The sequence below is a fragment of the Eutrema salsugineum genome, unplaced genomic scaffold (genome assembly GCF_000478725.1).
Source record: "Eutrema salsugineum unplaced genomic scaffold, Eutsalg1_0 scaffold_15, whole genome shotgun sequence".
Lineage (NCBI taxonomy): Eukaryota > Viridiplantae > Streptophyta > Magnoliopsida > Brassicales > Brassicaceae > Eutrema > Eutrema salsugineum.
The window spans coordinates 1,902,401-1,917,886 of NW_006256867.1; the positions used below are offsets into that span (position 1 = coordinate 1,902,401).

At 37.8% G+C, this 15,486-nt stretch overlaps 3 protein-coding genes across 3 annotated transcripts; 2 read left to right on the forward strand and 1 right to left on the reverse strand.

Moving 5' to 3' along the window:
- The first annotated feature begins 2,408 nt into the window (after positions 1-2,408).
- On the forward strand, positions 2,409-5,714 carry LOC18022041 (nicotinate phosphoribosyltransferase 2). Its single transcript, XM_006404765.2, has 15 exons — positions 2,409-2,664; positions 2,751-2,895; positions 2,990-3,109; positions 3,206-3,340; positions 3,435-3,496; positions 3,593-3,668; positions 3,768-3,869; positions 4,005-4,121; positions 4,220-4,278; positions 4,398-4,572; positions 4,651-4,785; positions 4,872-4,970; positions 5,061-5,169; positions 5,254-5,366; positions 5,465-5,714. The coding sequence occupies exons 1-15, from the start codon at positions 2,510-2,512 to the stop codon at positions 5,540-5,542; spliced, it is 1,680 nt and encodes a 559-aa protein (XP_006404828.1). The 5' UTR covers positions 2,409-2,509; the 3' UTR covers positions 5,543-5,714.
- Positions 5,715-9,492: 3,778 nt separating this feature from the next.
- Positions 9,493-11,168, forward strand: LOC112088220. The gene is made up of 2 exons (XM_024158504.1): positions 9,493-10,341; positions 10,647-11,168. Exons 1-2 carry the CDS (start codon positions 9,493-9,495, stop codon positions 11,166-11,168), a joined length of 1,371 nt encoding a protein of 456 aa, XP_024014272.1.
- Positions 11,169-14,136: 2,968 nt separating this feature from the next.
- On the reverse strand, positions 14,137-15,437 carry LOC18022042 (cyclin-dependent kinase inhibitor 1). The gene is made up of 4 exons (XM_006404766.2): positions 15,110-15,437; positions 14,898-14,938; positions 14,533-14,790; positions 14,137-14,447 (listed from the first exon to the last, which is right to left on the reverse strand). The coding sequence occupies exons 1-4, from the start codon at positions 15,329-15,331 to the stop codon at positions 14,378-14,380; spliced, it is 591 nt and encodes a 196-aa protein (XP_006404829.1). The 5' UTR covers positions 15,332-15,437; the 3' UTR covers positions 14,137-14,377.
- Between the last annotated feature and the right edge of the window lie 49 nt (positions 15,438-15,486).

A 15,486-nucleotide genomic window follows, 5' to 3' on the forward strand; every position in this document is an offset into this window, starting at 1 on the left:
CTGTCTCCGCTGTAATTGAACTGTTTTATCAATGATCCACTCTTCAAAACATTCAGCGTAGTTGATCTTCCACAAATTTTGGCGATCCTGAAACCTTACACGGCGTTTCAAATGTACTACAGCTGGCGGATGAGAAGCGAAATTCTCTGTTGGTTACTTAGTTTCACAAAATCATCTCGTTTCGCAAATAAAATAATTTTATAATTTGATAATTTTAAAACTTTAGTAAAATTTAGATCGCAAATGAAATAATTTTTACTTAGATAAAATATCTATATTTTCAAAATAGATTGATTCATGAATTTTTTCTTTTTTTTTAAAGGATTGAGTCGTGAATAAACGGAGTAAGAAATTATAGCTAAGTTCATTCAACTACCTAAACATAGATGTGTTTCAGATTCTCAAATCATAGTTTTGGCAAGATTTGCCATTGGTTTGTTGGAGAAACCAAAATTTGTGCAGTTTTTGTTTACTGCATGCAATATTAAAAATTTGGATGAAAATAAAAATTTAAAGTTTTTTTTATTTAATAAATGGTAATGAAATAGAGATCGGCAGCATCGATCAAAACCAAAACAAATTCGCAGTTGGATGAATCCGACAATAAAATAGAAGTCGTTTTTGAATATGGACTATGTTTCCTGATCAGGTCAGGCAAATGCATTTTCATTGTGATTATCAGCTAATAAACTTTTGATATCATCTTCTATACATATATACTCTCTTTTATATATATTCTTTCTTTAAATTTGGTTTGATAATTTTTGAGTCTATACTTTTTTTTATGAACAAATACAAAGTTCTCACAATTATGTAAATCAATCAAGATTCTTTGATTATTTCAACACTAAAATATCCAATATATAGGTTTAGATTATTGATGAGATGATTTGTACATAGATTACTATCTAAAGTTTTAAAGCGGATTGAATCAAGAATGTGGGAGATATAAGGAATGTTTTTTGTTAAAATAATATTTTTTGGTAGTCAAACTATTCAAAACCAACCGGTTTACTGATGTGAAAACAAAAATTAACATGGTTATCTCAAAACTATCAACAAATAGGTGACAAGAATTCCATACTCTGTTAGTTTTCATGATAATTATGTAAATCATTCAAGTTTCTTTGATTATTTAACCATTCTAAAAAGCTTAATATGTTTGAGTTGTGGATTAGATAATTTGTACAGAGATAAAGTAATATCTAAGATTTCAAATCGGATTAAGTAATGAATTACTGGAAAATTTTGATAGAGGGTTTTTTCTGTTGTTGTTGTCAAACTAATCAGAAACTAACTGACTTACTGATGTTAAAAGAACACTGATATAAAAACAATAATTAATTTGATGTATCTAATAATCATCAAGTATGACAAGATTCAATGCTCGATTATAGTCTTTATAATTCTGTAAATCATTCAAGTTTGGATCGTGGATGGGATGATTTGTACTTAAATAAAATATTAAAGATTTCAAAGTAGATTGAGCCGGAGATAAGTTTGTTAGAATATTATTTTTTGAGGTAAAACTAATCAGAAAACTGACTTACTGATGTGAACAAAATTTAACATGGCTTCCTCTAAAAAATTATCAAATAATGACAAAAATTCTATGTTAGTTTAGTTTTCATAACTATGTAAATTATTCAAGTAATTTTCATAAAATCGATACTCCCTCCGTTTCACAAAAAGTGTCGTTTTAAAGTGTTACTTTTGTTTCACAAAGAGTCGTTTTATATTTTCAATGCAAAATTGTAAACAATATTCCAGTTTTAACCCTATTAATTTAATGTATTTACTTGATAAAAACAAATCATTTAATGTATCAATAAGGGACAAAGTTGTACTTTTAATAATTTTCTTAATATGTGTGAAAAATGTCAAAATAATATTCTTTATGAAACGGAGGGAGTATTATTTTAAAAGCTTTAATAAAATTTGGATCGCAAATGAAATAATTTGTATTTAGATAAAATATCTATAATTTCAAAATGAATTGATTCATGAATGTTTTTTTTTTTTGTTAAAGGAAGTAATAAATTAATTTTCTTAGAAGATTTTTATTGTTGGCAAACCAATTAGAAAACTGACTGGCTTACTGATGTGAAAAAAAAAATTATCATGGTATATTATCTCTAAAAATCATCTAATAATGACACGGCTCTATGCTTGATTAATCAGTTTCACAATTTATTCAACTTTTATAAATTTGGCAACCTACAGACAACAAATCTGTTTTAACAATCTATAATCATTTTCGCTGCCAAAAGAAGAAAATTAAACAAAATTCATTTTTAATTAGCCAATTAAAGGTAGGACTAGGTCAAATTCAAAAACCAGCTTTTGTTTATGTGGTTGTCGTCGTCTTTAATTCTCCCTTTTTTCTTCTTTTCTCTTTGACAACCAAAACACACAAAACCAGTGTCCCCGTCCATTCACTCCCTCGTAATCACACATATACACACACACGAACAAGAAGCCATTTTGTTTCCACACAAATTGGACAACAATGGAGCCGAAAGAGAATGGCTCAGATCATAAGCAATTGGGTCGGGTCATCGACGGAACCACTAACCCGATGGTCACACCTTTGCTCAACGATCTTTACCAGTTCACCATGGCTTACGCTTATTGGAAAGCCGGCAAACACAACGAACGATCCGTGTAATCATTCTCATACTTCTTTTTCTGAATCATCAATCCTCCCACGATTTTGAATTTGATTGTTTTGTTTTTATTGGCGCTTCTAGCTTTGATCTGTATTTTCGTAAGAACCCATTTGGTGGTGAGTATACTGTGTTTGCTGGGTTAGAAGAGTGTATCAAGTTCCTCGCCAATTTCAAATTAACCGATGAAGAGATCGATTTCGTTCGTGATTCATTACCTGGATCTGAGGTATCAAAAACGAGTGTTGTTTTACAATTTTTAATCGATTCGATTTCTTGTGTTGTTGTTTCAATTTGGGTTTCATGTTTATGATTCAAATTAGGAAGCTTTCTGCGATTATCTTAGAGGGCTTGATTGTTCTGATGTTGAAGTGTATGCAATTCCTGAAGGATCAGTTGTTTTCCCTAAAGTACCTCTCATGAGAGTTGAAGGACCTGTTGGTGTGAGTCTCTTCTCTTTCTCTCTGATTATCTCGTTTTCTTCTTTAGACGATTACAACGGTTTTTCTTGAATGATTTCAATTGTTATAAATCCATAGGTTGTTCAATTGTTGGAAACTCCATTCCTCAATCTTGTCAATTTTGCATCTTTAGTAGCTACAAACGCAGCAAGACACCGGTTTGTTGCCGGAAAATCTAAGATTCTGCTCGAGTTTGGTGCTCGAAGAGCTCAGGTTTCTATATAAAACTGTCTCTTGTTTGAAATTTATAACCTTTCCTTGCTGGATTTCAAATATCGTCTCATGTTCTTAGTTTTGGTTATCTTAGGGACCGGACGGTGCAATAAGCGCATCGAAATATTGTTATCTTGGGGGCTTTGATGCAACAAGGCAAGTCTTGGTAATCGATTAATTTGTTATTTGTTCTGAAAACAGTGAATTCAAAATATGATAGGCTTTGTGTTGTTGGGTGTTTTCAAATGGCAGCAATGTAGCAGCCGGAAAACTTTTTGGGATACCTCTCCGTGGAACACACTCCCATGCTTTTGTTAGCTCATTCATGGTTAGCTCACTTCAGCAACAGAAATTCAAATAGAATTTCCTTGTGATAAGGCTTAGCTTTAGCACTGATGTCAATTTTATCCTTAACTTTGGTTTGCAGAGCACTGATGAGATTGTTGACAAAGTACTTCGCAGTGCTGATGGGAAAACCACGTGCGAGGATTTTGTCAGTCTGGTTCAGACATGGTTAACAAAGATTCAGGTTTGCTTGTGAAATCTAGCTTTTGCTCTTTCTCTGCCTGTTTTCTTGTCTCCAGAGTATTGTTCTGTGTTTGCTTCAACCCTTTAAATCTTTGTTGCTGTTTTGCTTATGTTTTGTTTCCTTGTTCGTAAACAGTATTCACCGTCTCTACGTGGCATTTTCTCCGAGACTAATCAAAGCGAGCTAGCAGCTTTCACCTCATATGCACTGGCATTCCCCAAAGCCTTTCTTGCCCTTGTAGATACATACGATGTGAGTATAAAACACCATAATAGCTCATCTGAGCCGAGATTTTACAATACATTTTTGCTCATATTACAGAGTAATTAATATTGCCTACGGTCTTACAGGTGATGAAGAGTGGAATTCCTAACTTCTGTGCAGTTGCTTTAGCACTCAATGACTTTGGGTGTGTAAGAATTTCTTATCAATACCCTATCTTTGGACATCAGTAGCTGCATTGTAACTTTTCTTCTTCTTCGGGTGCATATGGAATCTGAGATGCTTGATGATGTTGTTGATGTGCAGATATAAAGCATTAGGTATTAGACTGGATTCAGGTGACTTAGCATATCTATCTACAGAGGCCAGGAATTTCTTTAGCATAGTAGAGAGAGAACTAAAGGTGCCTGGTTTTGGGAAGATGATCGTCACCGCTAGTAATGATCTAAATGAAGAGACGATCGACGCTTTGAATAAGCAGGTGATTCCCTAACCAAACTCTCAAGTGCCCTCATAAGATGGATTTTTTACTAACCGTATGTGTTTTTTATCTTCTTAGGGACATGAGGTTGATGCTTTTGGTATTGGAACGTACTTAGTCACTTGCTATGCGCAAGCTGCTTTAGGTTGCGTTTTCAAACTTGTGGAGATTAATAATCAGCCTCGGATAAAACTCTCTGAAGATGTTACAAAGGTTAAATCTCCCTCTCTTTCTCTCTGGTTTCAGATCACTTTAATGTTACGTTGCACTTATTTTGACTAACATTCTTGTTTGTTCAGGTATCAATACCGTGTAAAAAGAGAAGCTACAGATTGTACGGGAAAGAAGGTTACCCTCTTGTGGATATAATGACAGGAGAAAACGAACCAGCTCCAAAGGTAAAAAATGATAGCTCTCTCTACAATCACTAATCTCATTACCTTATTGCCTTTTACATAGTTTGATTTTTCGTTTCTTGAACTTTAAAGGTCGGTGAGCGTTTGCTATGTCGTCACCCTTTCAATGAATCTAAAAGAGCGTATGTGGTGCCACAACGTGTCGAAGAGCTCCTCAAATGTTATTGGCGTGGAAATGCAGGTAGAGATGTTTCATTACTGTAAAGCCATGGTGCATGCATTATACTAATTACTGATTCTGCTTCTCTCTTTCTCTGTAATGAAGATGAAGCGAGAGAAGAATTACTGCCATTGAAAGAGATAAGAGAGCGTTGCATTAAACAGCTTGAAAATATGCGACCTGATCATATGAGGAGGTTAAACCCAACTCCTTACAAGGTTTGGTTCTCTCCTACAATCTGTTTAATAAAAAACTATGTATCGGTTTTGGATTTCTGAGAGATCTCTGTAAATGTTTTTTTTCTCCATGGTTGCAGGTTAGTGTCAGCGCGAAGCTGTATGATTTCATCCACTTCCTATGGCTCAACGAAGCACCTGTTGGTGAATTGCAGTGACAACCAAAAAGAAGAAAGAAAATCTTGTTTGGTTGGAGTAATGTATATATTATATACCACATCATCAGAACTTGCAATTAGAGTTTGTTTTATATATATTGCGTTGATTGGAACTTTGTTTTTAACCGATTCAATAAATTTTTAATGGTTGAAATGAAATTACACATCTCAATTGGTGAAATATATTTTAACTCTCGATATAATTTGAAATGAAATGTATATTTTAACAGTTGAAATGAAAAAAAAAAACATTTTAACAATTGAAATGAAATAAAACATTCGATTGAAAGTATTGACATATTTTCAACGGTTCAAATATATTAAGGGTTGTTCTCTTTTGTTCTATGATTCTATTAAACACATATAATATTTATCTCTGACTTTCTCACATGGCTGAAGTTAACACAACATTCTTCTATCAAACATCTATTGAGTCAACAAATTGGGAGTATTTTCATCATGGTTGCAATCCACCATCGATTCACTTTTAATTTGTTCAACATTAACTTTTATAACTGAGATCTACTTAAATTATCTTTTCATCTCTTTAAAATATTTAACAAGTAAGTTGGTTTTTATAGCGGAATAATAGAGAAGTTGTATTTCTTTTTGAAGTTCATATGAAAAACTGTCGCATATTTAAACAAACAAACAAAAAACAGTTAAACTGAAAGCTACAGAATAATAAACAAAGTTTGGAACTTTATGACAAGAAAAAACAAGATTGTGTTGACTTTTTTTCTTTCTTGCAAAGTATTTGAATTCCATTAAAAATGAGAAGATTTGTAAATTATTATTACAAAAGGTTTAACAAATAGGAAAATCCTTGCCAAAAAAAGAATTAAAAACAAGGAGAATCCTAAGAAAGAACTACGAATGGAAAAGATTTCAAGAAAAAGGTGAGCCAAATTTGCATTAAGTCATCATAAGCTTTTCGTTTTCTTTTGGCAAGAATCGCATCACGGACAAGTCGGTGAATGATCTTGAAGATTGCTTGAGGGGTGCAAGAGGTGATTGTGTTGACTCTGTCTTCAAATTTCTTACATTGATACAGTTACTTGTTCAACTAATTAAATTTAAAAGGTTTGGAACAAAACCCAATAGTCTTCACTTGAGATCCTCACTCTCTATCAGAACATATCACTCCAAGATCAGGCCAAAAAGCCATAGATTGTGAAAATTATCCTTTTATTTACAACACACATGCATGCATAGTAATTGACATTGTTATATATATATATATATATATATATGTTATATATATACATATAAATTACCTAACGGACCTAAAATATGCTGGCTTTAGTTTGGTAAAAAACTTACAAATAATAATGTAAAAACCGACAATTCTATAGCTTTAAGCCTTTAATTACTAAGAAAACCGGAATTGCCAAACCTAACCTGCAGTACGAAGAACATTGTTCGGTTTGTGCTTATCATAAACAAACGTAACTTTGAATTCGGATTGTCTGCAAATAGCCGTGGCATGGAGGGCAGATCATTATTGGACTGCCTCATCGGTCAACCCCACCAACCTTTGGCTATATAATATATAACCAATGAACATTTTATATTATTATAATTTTGTTTATTTATATTTGTGCGTCTTTCAAAACGTTGTAGCTCTTTCCATGACTCGTTATGGGTAGCTCCATCCTGGCAAAGCTTTTATTGGATAAAAAGTAAACTTGTCGAGATAAAAACAGAGGGTTTACAAGAAAAAAAAAAGAAGGTGGAGTTTATTTGGATAATCATATTTAAAAAACCATTTTTCGGTTCTTCTCTCTCTCGAGAGCTAAGCCACCGTCGCCTTCTGTGTAACCTTAGTAAAGTCTCCCCGGAGCGTTGCTCCGATGTCCGGCTCGCCGGATCCCCCTCCGGTTCCTCCTCCTCCTATCTCCATCCCCTCTGACCTCCTTTTTCTCCCGGATCTCTCCCCTCCTCCACCCCCTTCTTTGGGATCTGATGTGGTTATGTCAGATCCAGATCCTTCCTCTCCTTTCCTGCCCCCTCCCACTTCAACCCTGATTATCTCTGTCCTGATTCCCCCTCCGTCCTTCGATAAAGGTATTCTGGGTTCGACTCCTCCTTCTTCGCCGTCCATAGATGCCTGCGCAGGTCTTTCTGCTGGTTTCCCGGGCAATGGTTTCTCCGCTGGTGTCCCGGGCAGCTCTGCTTGCGCAGGTTTTTCAGCTGGTCTCCCGGGCAGTGGTACCTCCGCTAGGCTCCCGGGCAGTAGTCCCTCCGCTGGTCTCCCGGGCAGTAGTCCCCTCGCCGATCTCCCGGGCAGTGGTTCACATATTTCGAGCTCCATTTTGGATCTTCACGATGACACCCACCCCAAAAGCCCTTCTCCGGAGGATTTTAACTGGGCAGCTCGCGCTAAAGCAGCCACCAAATTCCCCGAAACATCGCCAGAGATATCGGTAACTCCCAACGGAAACCCTAGGGTCAAAATCCCAAATTCGGTGTTTGAAAGAGGCGCAAAACTCCACTCTGACTACATTGTCGGTATTTTCTATGGTAAAGCTCCATCCTACGGCAAAGTGTGGGGAGTTCTAAACTACTTGTGGGGGAAGGATCGCAGGGTATCCATCCATAATCTCTCCCCGAATGCTTTCTTATTTCACATCCCTTCCGCTGCCTTACGACAGAAAATACTCCAGCATGAGCTATGGCGTGTGGGAGACTCCCCTTTCTTTGTTGCTGAATGGAAAGCCTCCTACAGCATGAACCCCCCGTCTCTCCAAAGGGCTCCTATCTGGGTGAAGATCCTCAATATTCCTTTCGATTTGCTCACAAACGAGGATCTAAGTTTCATTGCTAAACCACTCGGGCGGATTATTGATGCCAAGCCTTTCACCACCGTCAACTCGGCAGAAATAAAAGTAATTGTCAATCTCACCAAAGCCCTGCCTAGCTCGATGGAAGTGGAAACAGAAGACGGGCACATAGTTCAGCTATCCATCTCCTACCCTTGGTTGCCACCACTATGCCCCATTTGCAACAAAATTGGTCATAAGGCTTCCCTCTGTCCTAAATCTTCAGGTTCAAAGACCTCCAAAGTCTACGTCCCAAAAGCAAAGCAAGAAAAAGGCAAATCCAAGAAAGATGCTTTAGTTGAAAGCTCCTCTGGTTTGTCGCCGTTTGAGAAAACTGACGTTAATCAACCTGATCCCCACTCATCGGTGGTGCTCTGCACGAAGCCGAGTATGAATCCTGCTTCCTCAGCTAATATAGATCTCTCCTCAGACACTACTCAACCTTCGTCGGGATTGGTGGTATGTGAAAATCCCTACTTAGCTCAGCCATTCTCCCCACTAGAGGCAAATCAAAGCTCTTCGCTTCAAACAGTTGCTAAGGCAGCGTTAAACTCCAGTAATCATCCTTCCATCGAGAAGGTTGTAATCTCTAACCCTTCGACAGAGGCTCCTACCAGCAAAGCTCAGGAAGCCGAGACTCTATTCTTCAAAGCGGTCAACACGGTTCTTGCTCGTACCAAAGAGCCTTCCGGTAATATGTCTCTAGTGCTAAAATCAAATAACCCTTTTGAACTCCTAAATAAGGACGAGGACTTCGAGTTTCTTCACCAAGACAATGATGATGTTGATGAGCAACTGGATCCTATTAGTACAGCGATGGTAATCACCAACCATTCTGTCCGGTTTTCTCAGTTCCATGGCTCACCTTCACCATCATCATGATCCTCTTCAAAGCAAAAGCAAAAGAAAAGAAAGTTGACTTCGAAGAACTCCCCGTCCTCAGGCGGTGGCCCTCCCTCTACAGTAGGGAGAAGTCACCAACACTAATCTATATTTATGTCGGATACATTTTTTTGGTATGTGCGGGGTATTAACGATTTTTTGAAGCATCGGCCACTCGCCAACTGGTTAAATTCTTGACCGGTAACGTTTGGAGCTTTGTTGGAAACGCATGTTAAGGAATCAAGTATGAACCAAGTTTTGTCTTCCATTGGACCAGAATGGAATGTTTTATCGAACTACCAGTTTTCAGAGTTGGGGAAGATATGGATTCTGTGTAAATCCCCAACTACTATCAATCATCTTTTTTCGGACCTTCAATCCATCACCTGTGAGATTATCCTTGAGTCTGGTATCTCTTTTGTCTACACGGCGATCTACACGTCAAACGATATCGATGAAAGGAAGCTTCTTTGGTCGTCTCTTAGGGACACCTTTATATCCTTTAATCTCAGCGAAAGGGCATGGCTTGTCAATGGCGATTTTAATGAGATTTTATCTCTGGCTGAGACTTCCAATACCCGAATCTCCTCATCTACAGCTCAAATGAGAGAGTTCGGAAGCTGTTTATCTGATCTGGGGCTTTTTGATCTGGCCTCTCAAGGGCCAAAGTTCACCTGGTCAAACAACCGCCAGTCAGATCCAGTGGCCAAAAAGTTGGATCTTTGTTTAATAAATGATCAGTGGTTACTCTTGTTTCCTTCTGGTCATTGTTCTTTTGAGCCGCCAGAATTTTCCGATCATTCTCCTTGTCACATCAAGATGTTTACGCCTCCTCCCTCCTTTGGTTCCCGTCCTTTCAAGTTCCTAAATCTCCTCACCAACCACCAGGATTTCTTATCGACGGTTAAATCTGCTTGGGAGGAAGCGGGTGACTTAGCTACAAATCTTCGCTTTCTATGTTTCAAGCTTAAAAGCCTTAAGAGGCCTATCAAATCCCTTTGTAAAGAGAACTTCAGTGAAATAGAAAGAAGAGTCTTCGAGGCAAACTCCATTCTGAAAACTCTGCAGCTTGTGACGCTCTCTGATCCTACTCCGGCGAATCTTCTGATGGAAAATAATGCCCGGACTTCATGACAATCCCTTCGTCTCGCCGAGGAAAGTTTTTTCCGTCAGCGATCAAGAATCAAATGGCATGAATTGGGTGATAAAGGCACAAGGTTTTTTCATCACGTGACTAAGGCGAGAAATGCCTCTAATGCCATTAAGTACTTGAAGCTTCCCAACGGCATGAAGACCGAATCTCTCGAAGCCACCCACAAACTGGCAGAGAGATATTTTGAGGGATTCCTTTCGACTATTAGAGGTTCCTACTGTCCTTTTCTTCCTACCTATCTGGACAGGTTAATCTCAACCCACTGTTCATCTCTAGACTGCTCTTACTTGGTAAGCGAAGTCTCTATTTCGACTATAAAGGAAAGTCTTATGGCTCTCCCTTCAAACAAGACTCCGGGCCCGATGGCTTCCCAGCTGAATTTTTCCGGGCTTCTTGGACTGTTATTGGGCATGAAACAACAGCGGCAATTAAGCAGTTCTTTACTTCATCCTTTATCCCATCATCTCTCAACGCTACTTCCCTCGTGCTTATTCCAAAACGTCGAGGAGCTGATGAGTTGAAGGACATTAGGCCGATATCCTGCCTTAATACAGTCTACAAGATCATCGCTCGAATTTTATCTGATCGAATCAAGCATCTTCTCCCTGCTCTGATTCTTTCAAATCAAACGGCTTTCATAAAGGACATGCTTTTGCTGGAAAACGTCCTTCTAGCATCAGAAATTGTTCAGGGTTACCATCTGGAAAATCAGTCTCCTCGTATCACTCTAATGGTGGATATATCTAAAGCCTTTGACAGTGTCAGATGAGACTTTCTGCTCTCTACTCTGGCCGCTTACCACTTCCTGGAATCTTTCATCAAGTGGATTCGAGCCTGTGTCTGCTCTCCCAGGTTTTCTATAAGTATGAATAGAGTGTCCTCTGGCTTCTTCAAAGCCAACTCGGGCCTGCGACAGGGAGACCCACTCTCCCCTATCCTTTTTGTTCTCATTATGAATGTATTATCGCTAATGCTAAATAAAGCAGCAAACGACGGTATTTTAAAATTTCATCCCGATTGCGAGGATCTCAAGATTACTCATCTAACCTTTGCTGATGACTTACTCATCTTTTGTGAAGGCTCAGAAACTTCTCTAGCGGGTGTGTTCACTGTTCTCTCTCAGTTTGAGAAGATGTCGGGCCTTTCAGTAAATATCTCAAAGTCTACCATGTTCGCCTCGGGTGTTCTGAATCCAGTCCTTGATAGCATTCAAAGGAAATTCTCCCTGGTGCCAGGTCCCTTCCCAGTCAGATACTTGGGGTTACCGCTGTGCTCAAAGAGGCTTTCCATCAAGGACTGTGACCCGCTTTTATCCAAAATAAGGATGATCATGAATGGATGGATGCATCGCCACTTGAGTCTTGCAGGTCGGCTCAGGCTCATCTCTTCTGTTATTATGGGAATCGTTGGTTTTTGGACAGCAGCTTTCATCCTGCCAAAGTTAATCTTAAAGAAGATCACCAGCCTGATGTCCTCCTTCCTTTGGCACGGTTCTTTTGATCACGGCTCGGGCGCCCGGGTTTCCTGGGACAGCTTATCTTACCCGAAAGAGGAAGGAGGGTTGGGTATCAGATCGATATCATCTTGGAATAAAACTTGTGCCCTAAAACTTATTTGGATGCTGTACTTTCGATCTGGCTCAATATGGGTTGCTTGGGTGAGGAACAAATACATCTCCTCGGGTTCTTTCTGGTCTCTAAACGAGGATAATCAAAGCTACTCCTGGATGTTCAAGAAATTATTGAAGCTTCGAAATAAGGCGGTTTCTTTTCTGCGTATCAAGATTGGGAATGGGGAGGATACCTTTTTCTGGTGGGATCCATGGACTCCCTATGGCCCTCTTTAGGGATCCCTATCCATTCTCTCGTAAAAGACATAATTAGCGCGGGGCAATGGACTCTTCCTCCAGCTCGCTCGGACAGATTTTTAAATGTGCTCTGTTTCATCTCGACAATCCAACTGTCCTCCTCTAGTGACACTCCGAGTTGGTCTATTGGAGACACCATCTATTATAAGTTCATTTCGAAGCTGGTGTGGGACTCTATTCGGCTTCGTAGACCGACTGTCCCTTGGTCTTCTATTATTTGGCACAAGGCTGCTGTTCCGAAACACCCACTACGGCGTGGCTTTTCGTTCACAATCGAAACCCAACACTAGATCGTCTTCTAAGTTGGGGTTTGGATATGGAACCGGTTTGTCTTCTATGTGGTTCTGCTCATGAACCACAAAATCATCTATTCTTTCAATGCTCCTACTCCTCGTCAGTTTGGCTTTCTCTGGTGCAGGTTCTTTCTATCCCCAACGCACCAAACTACTGGGACCAACTTCTGACTTGGCTCCCAAATGCTACTCCTTCTAAGGATCGGTCGCTGGCATTATTTCAGGCGTGGCAAGCAGCTATCTACGAGCTTTAGAAGGAGAGAAATCGTCGCTTTCATAGTGGCCTCTCTTCTCCGCATCAAACCATTCTCCGCAAGATAATCCTGTCTTTGAGAAACAAATCTATTGCTCTCCACAACCTTGGTTCAAAGCATGGTGAAGCTTTGAAACTCTGCTGGTTGGGTAGCTAGCTCCTTCTTCTTTTTTAATTTCTCCCTCCTCTTTCTGTTCTCTGGTAGTTTGTTTTGGTAACTCTGGTTCATTTGTGATTCCTTGTATCCGTTTAAATTTTAATAGCTAAATGAAAATCTTTTAACAAAAAAGGTGGAGTTTATTTGTTGAAGAAGAATTTTACAAGGTGACTTTACAAAAAAATGGTCCAGAGTTTATACAATTTTTCAGTTGATTGTTTATACAATTTGCCCAAATGGTCCATGAGTACAGTTTTGTTTTTAAGTCTCCGGACATCTGGTCCAAAATCATTTGGAATAATGAAATTAAACAGAATGTGCGTATTTATAAATATATCTGAAATTTCTCTTACTGCTGGCCAAATTTTAAGTACTCTCTGTTTTTTTTTTTAACATCGTTTTAGACCTTTCTATTTCTTTCAAAGTAAATGTCATATTAAGATTTTGGTGTAAATTCTGATATGGAAATAGCTAATGTCCTCTTTTTAAAAATAATAAAATTTAAGTTAATTAAAAGTTCAAGTCATATGTGTTTGTATGAGAATATTAATGAATTTTTAATTTATTTTTGCGTATTATGGGCATGAAAAGTAGCAAAACAACACTTATATGTAGAAAAGAATGACGTATATGTAGTTATCATTGTTACCCTTTACAAATCAACCATTAGCGCCATGTAATGATATTCTGATGATTTTCTATTAATCAATAGATTTAAAGTGTTTCGTTTAAGAAAATCAAGAGTTTATCATATTGAACCCAAAGATATTCGGTGCTATATTAAAAAAAAAACAGTTGGTATGGTTAATGTAGTTGGTACGGGTTGGTGCATTAAAGGGTAGCTAAAATGTCGATTAGTGAGCTAAAATGGTTTCAAATATCAATTCCTATTTTTAAAAAAAAAAAAAATTTTGTAGAATGATCCAAACAGTTACTCAAACAGTTTATTTTGAAATATATTGTGTAGCCATCAATTCACTAAACCAAAGAGAACTTCTAGAGTCTTTCTGAAAAGCGTTTGGGGCGTTTAAAACGCACTGAACACCCAAAACGCTTTTGGTTTTTTGGATGAGCATTAAAATGAGAGGACAAAAGAACTGAGTGGGGATACAGAAAACTTTTAATGTCCACAAAAACAAAACTGTACAGAGAGAAGAAGAGGAAGAGTTAAGCAAAAAGACACGACTTTTCTGGGTTATCTTTTCACTTTTGCAGAAAAACAAAAATCTGTTAAGAAACCCAAAAAGCTTCCTTTTTTTCTGTGCACATTCGTACTTTAAAACATTCTGCTACAAATCTTTCCACAGAGCTTCTATTTTGGCTAAATTAAAAAAAAAAAAAATTGGATTTATTCTCTGAAAATTAAAAACTAAAAGTTAAATAAACGTACGCTTCTTCGTCTTCTTCATCACTCTGCTAATTTAACCCACTCGTAACGTCCTTCTAATGGCTTCTCCTTCTCGAAATCGAAGTTATACCTAATAAAACCAAAAAAAAAAAAACATCAATCTTTAGCTGTAAAATCGAAGTTATAAATTTAAAGTTGAGAACTTTAAACTTTACTTCTTCTTGAATTTATCATGGAGCTGCTTCTCTGCTTCAACGAAGAATTCTTCAATCTCAGCTTCCGTTGGTTGCTCCGTCGTCAATATCACTTTCTCCTCCGTCGCCGTCATCGTCGTCGTCGCCGGTGAAGATCTTCTCCCGCTGCAACAACAATCCGATGATTCTTTAACCGCGGAAACAAAATCAGCTGCGATTTCCGGCGAACTCTCCATCGATTTTTCTCTGAGATTCTCAAACAGCTTTCTCTTCGTATTTCTGAAAGAGAAAATGGACTAAATATAAATAAATAAAGGAACCGGGAAAAAACTTAAAATTCTTCAAAAAAAACTTCAAAATTTCAAATGATTTGAACATTTACTCACCGTCGAAACGTCGACGTTTCAGTGTCACCATCTCTTTCCTCCTGCAACACAACAATGAAAAAAAATTCAAATTTTCAAAAGAAAAAAAACTGTTAAGATCCTTAGCATTAAATTCAAAAAAAAGAAAGAGAAACATTAAATTAAAATTCTGTGAAGATATTAATGATTGACATCTACAGTTACAAAAGAATCTAGAATCCATATTTAATCACCTCCAGATCCATAAATCCATTGCTCTTATACTCGTTACTCGCGCAACAAGACGACAAATTTGAAGAAGAAACTCCTTTATTATCGTCGGCGACGACGACGGAGCTAGAGTTTTCCGATCTGCTGACGTAAACGATTCTCCGGCTACGAAGCTGCATATACGTAGACGAAGCTCCGATCCCAGCTTCCACCATGCCTTTAGCTTTTCTGCATTTTCTCACCATTTTTATTCAGCTTGCGTGTTCGTGAAGCTAAATTCTTTAAGAGAGAGAGAGATGATTAAAGTTGAGAGGACGAGGAAGACGAAAGAGAGAAGAAGAAGAAGAAGAAGATGATGTAGTTTTGCTTTAACGGTCACGATTTGAGTTTTGAGACGCTT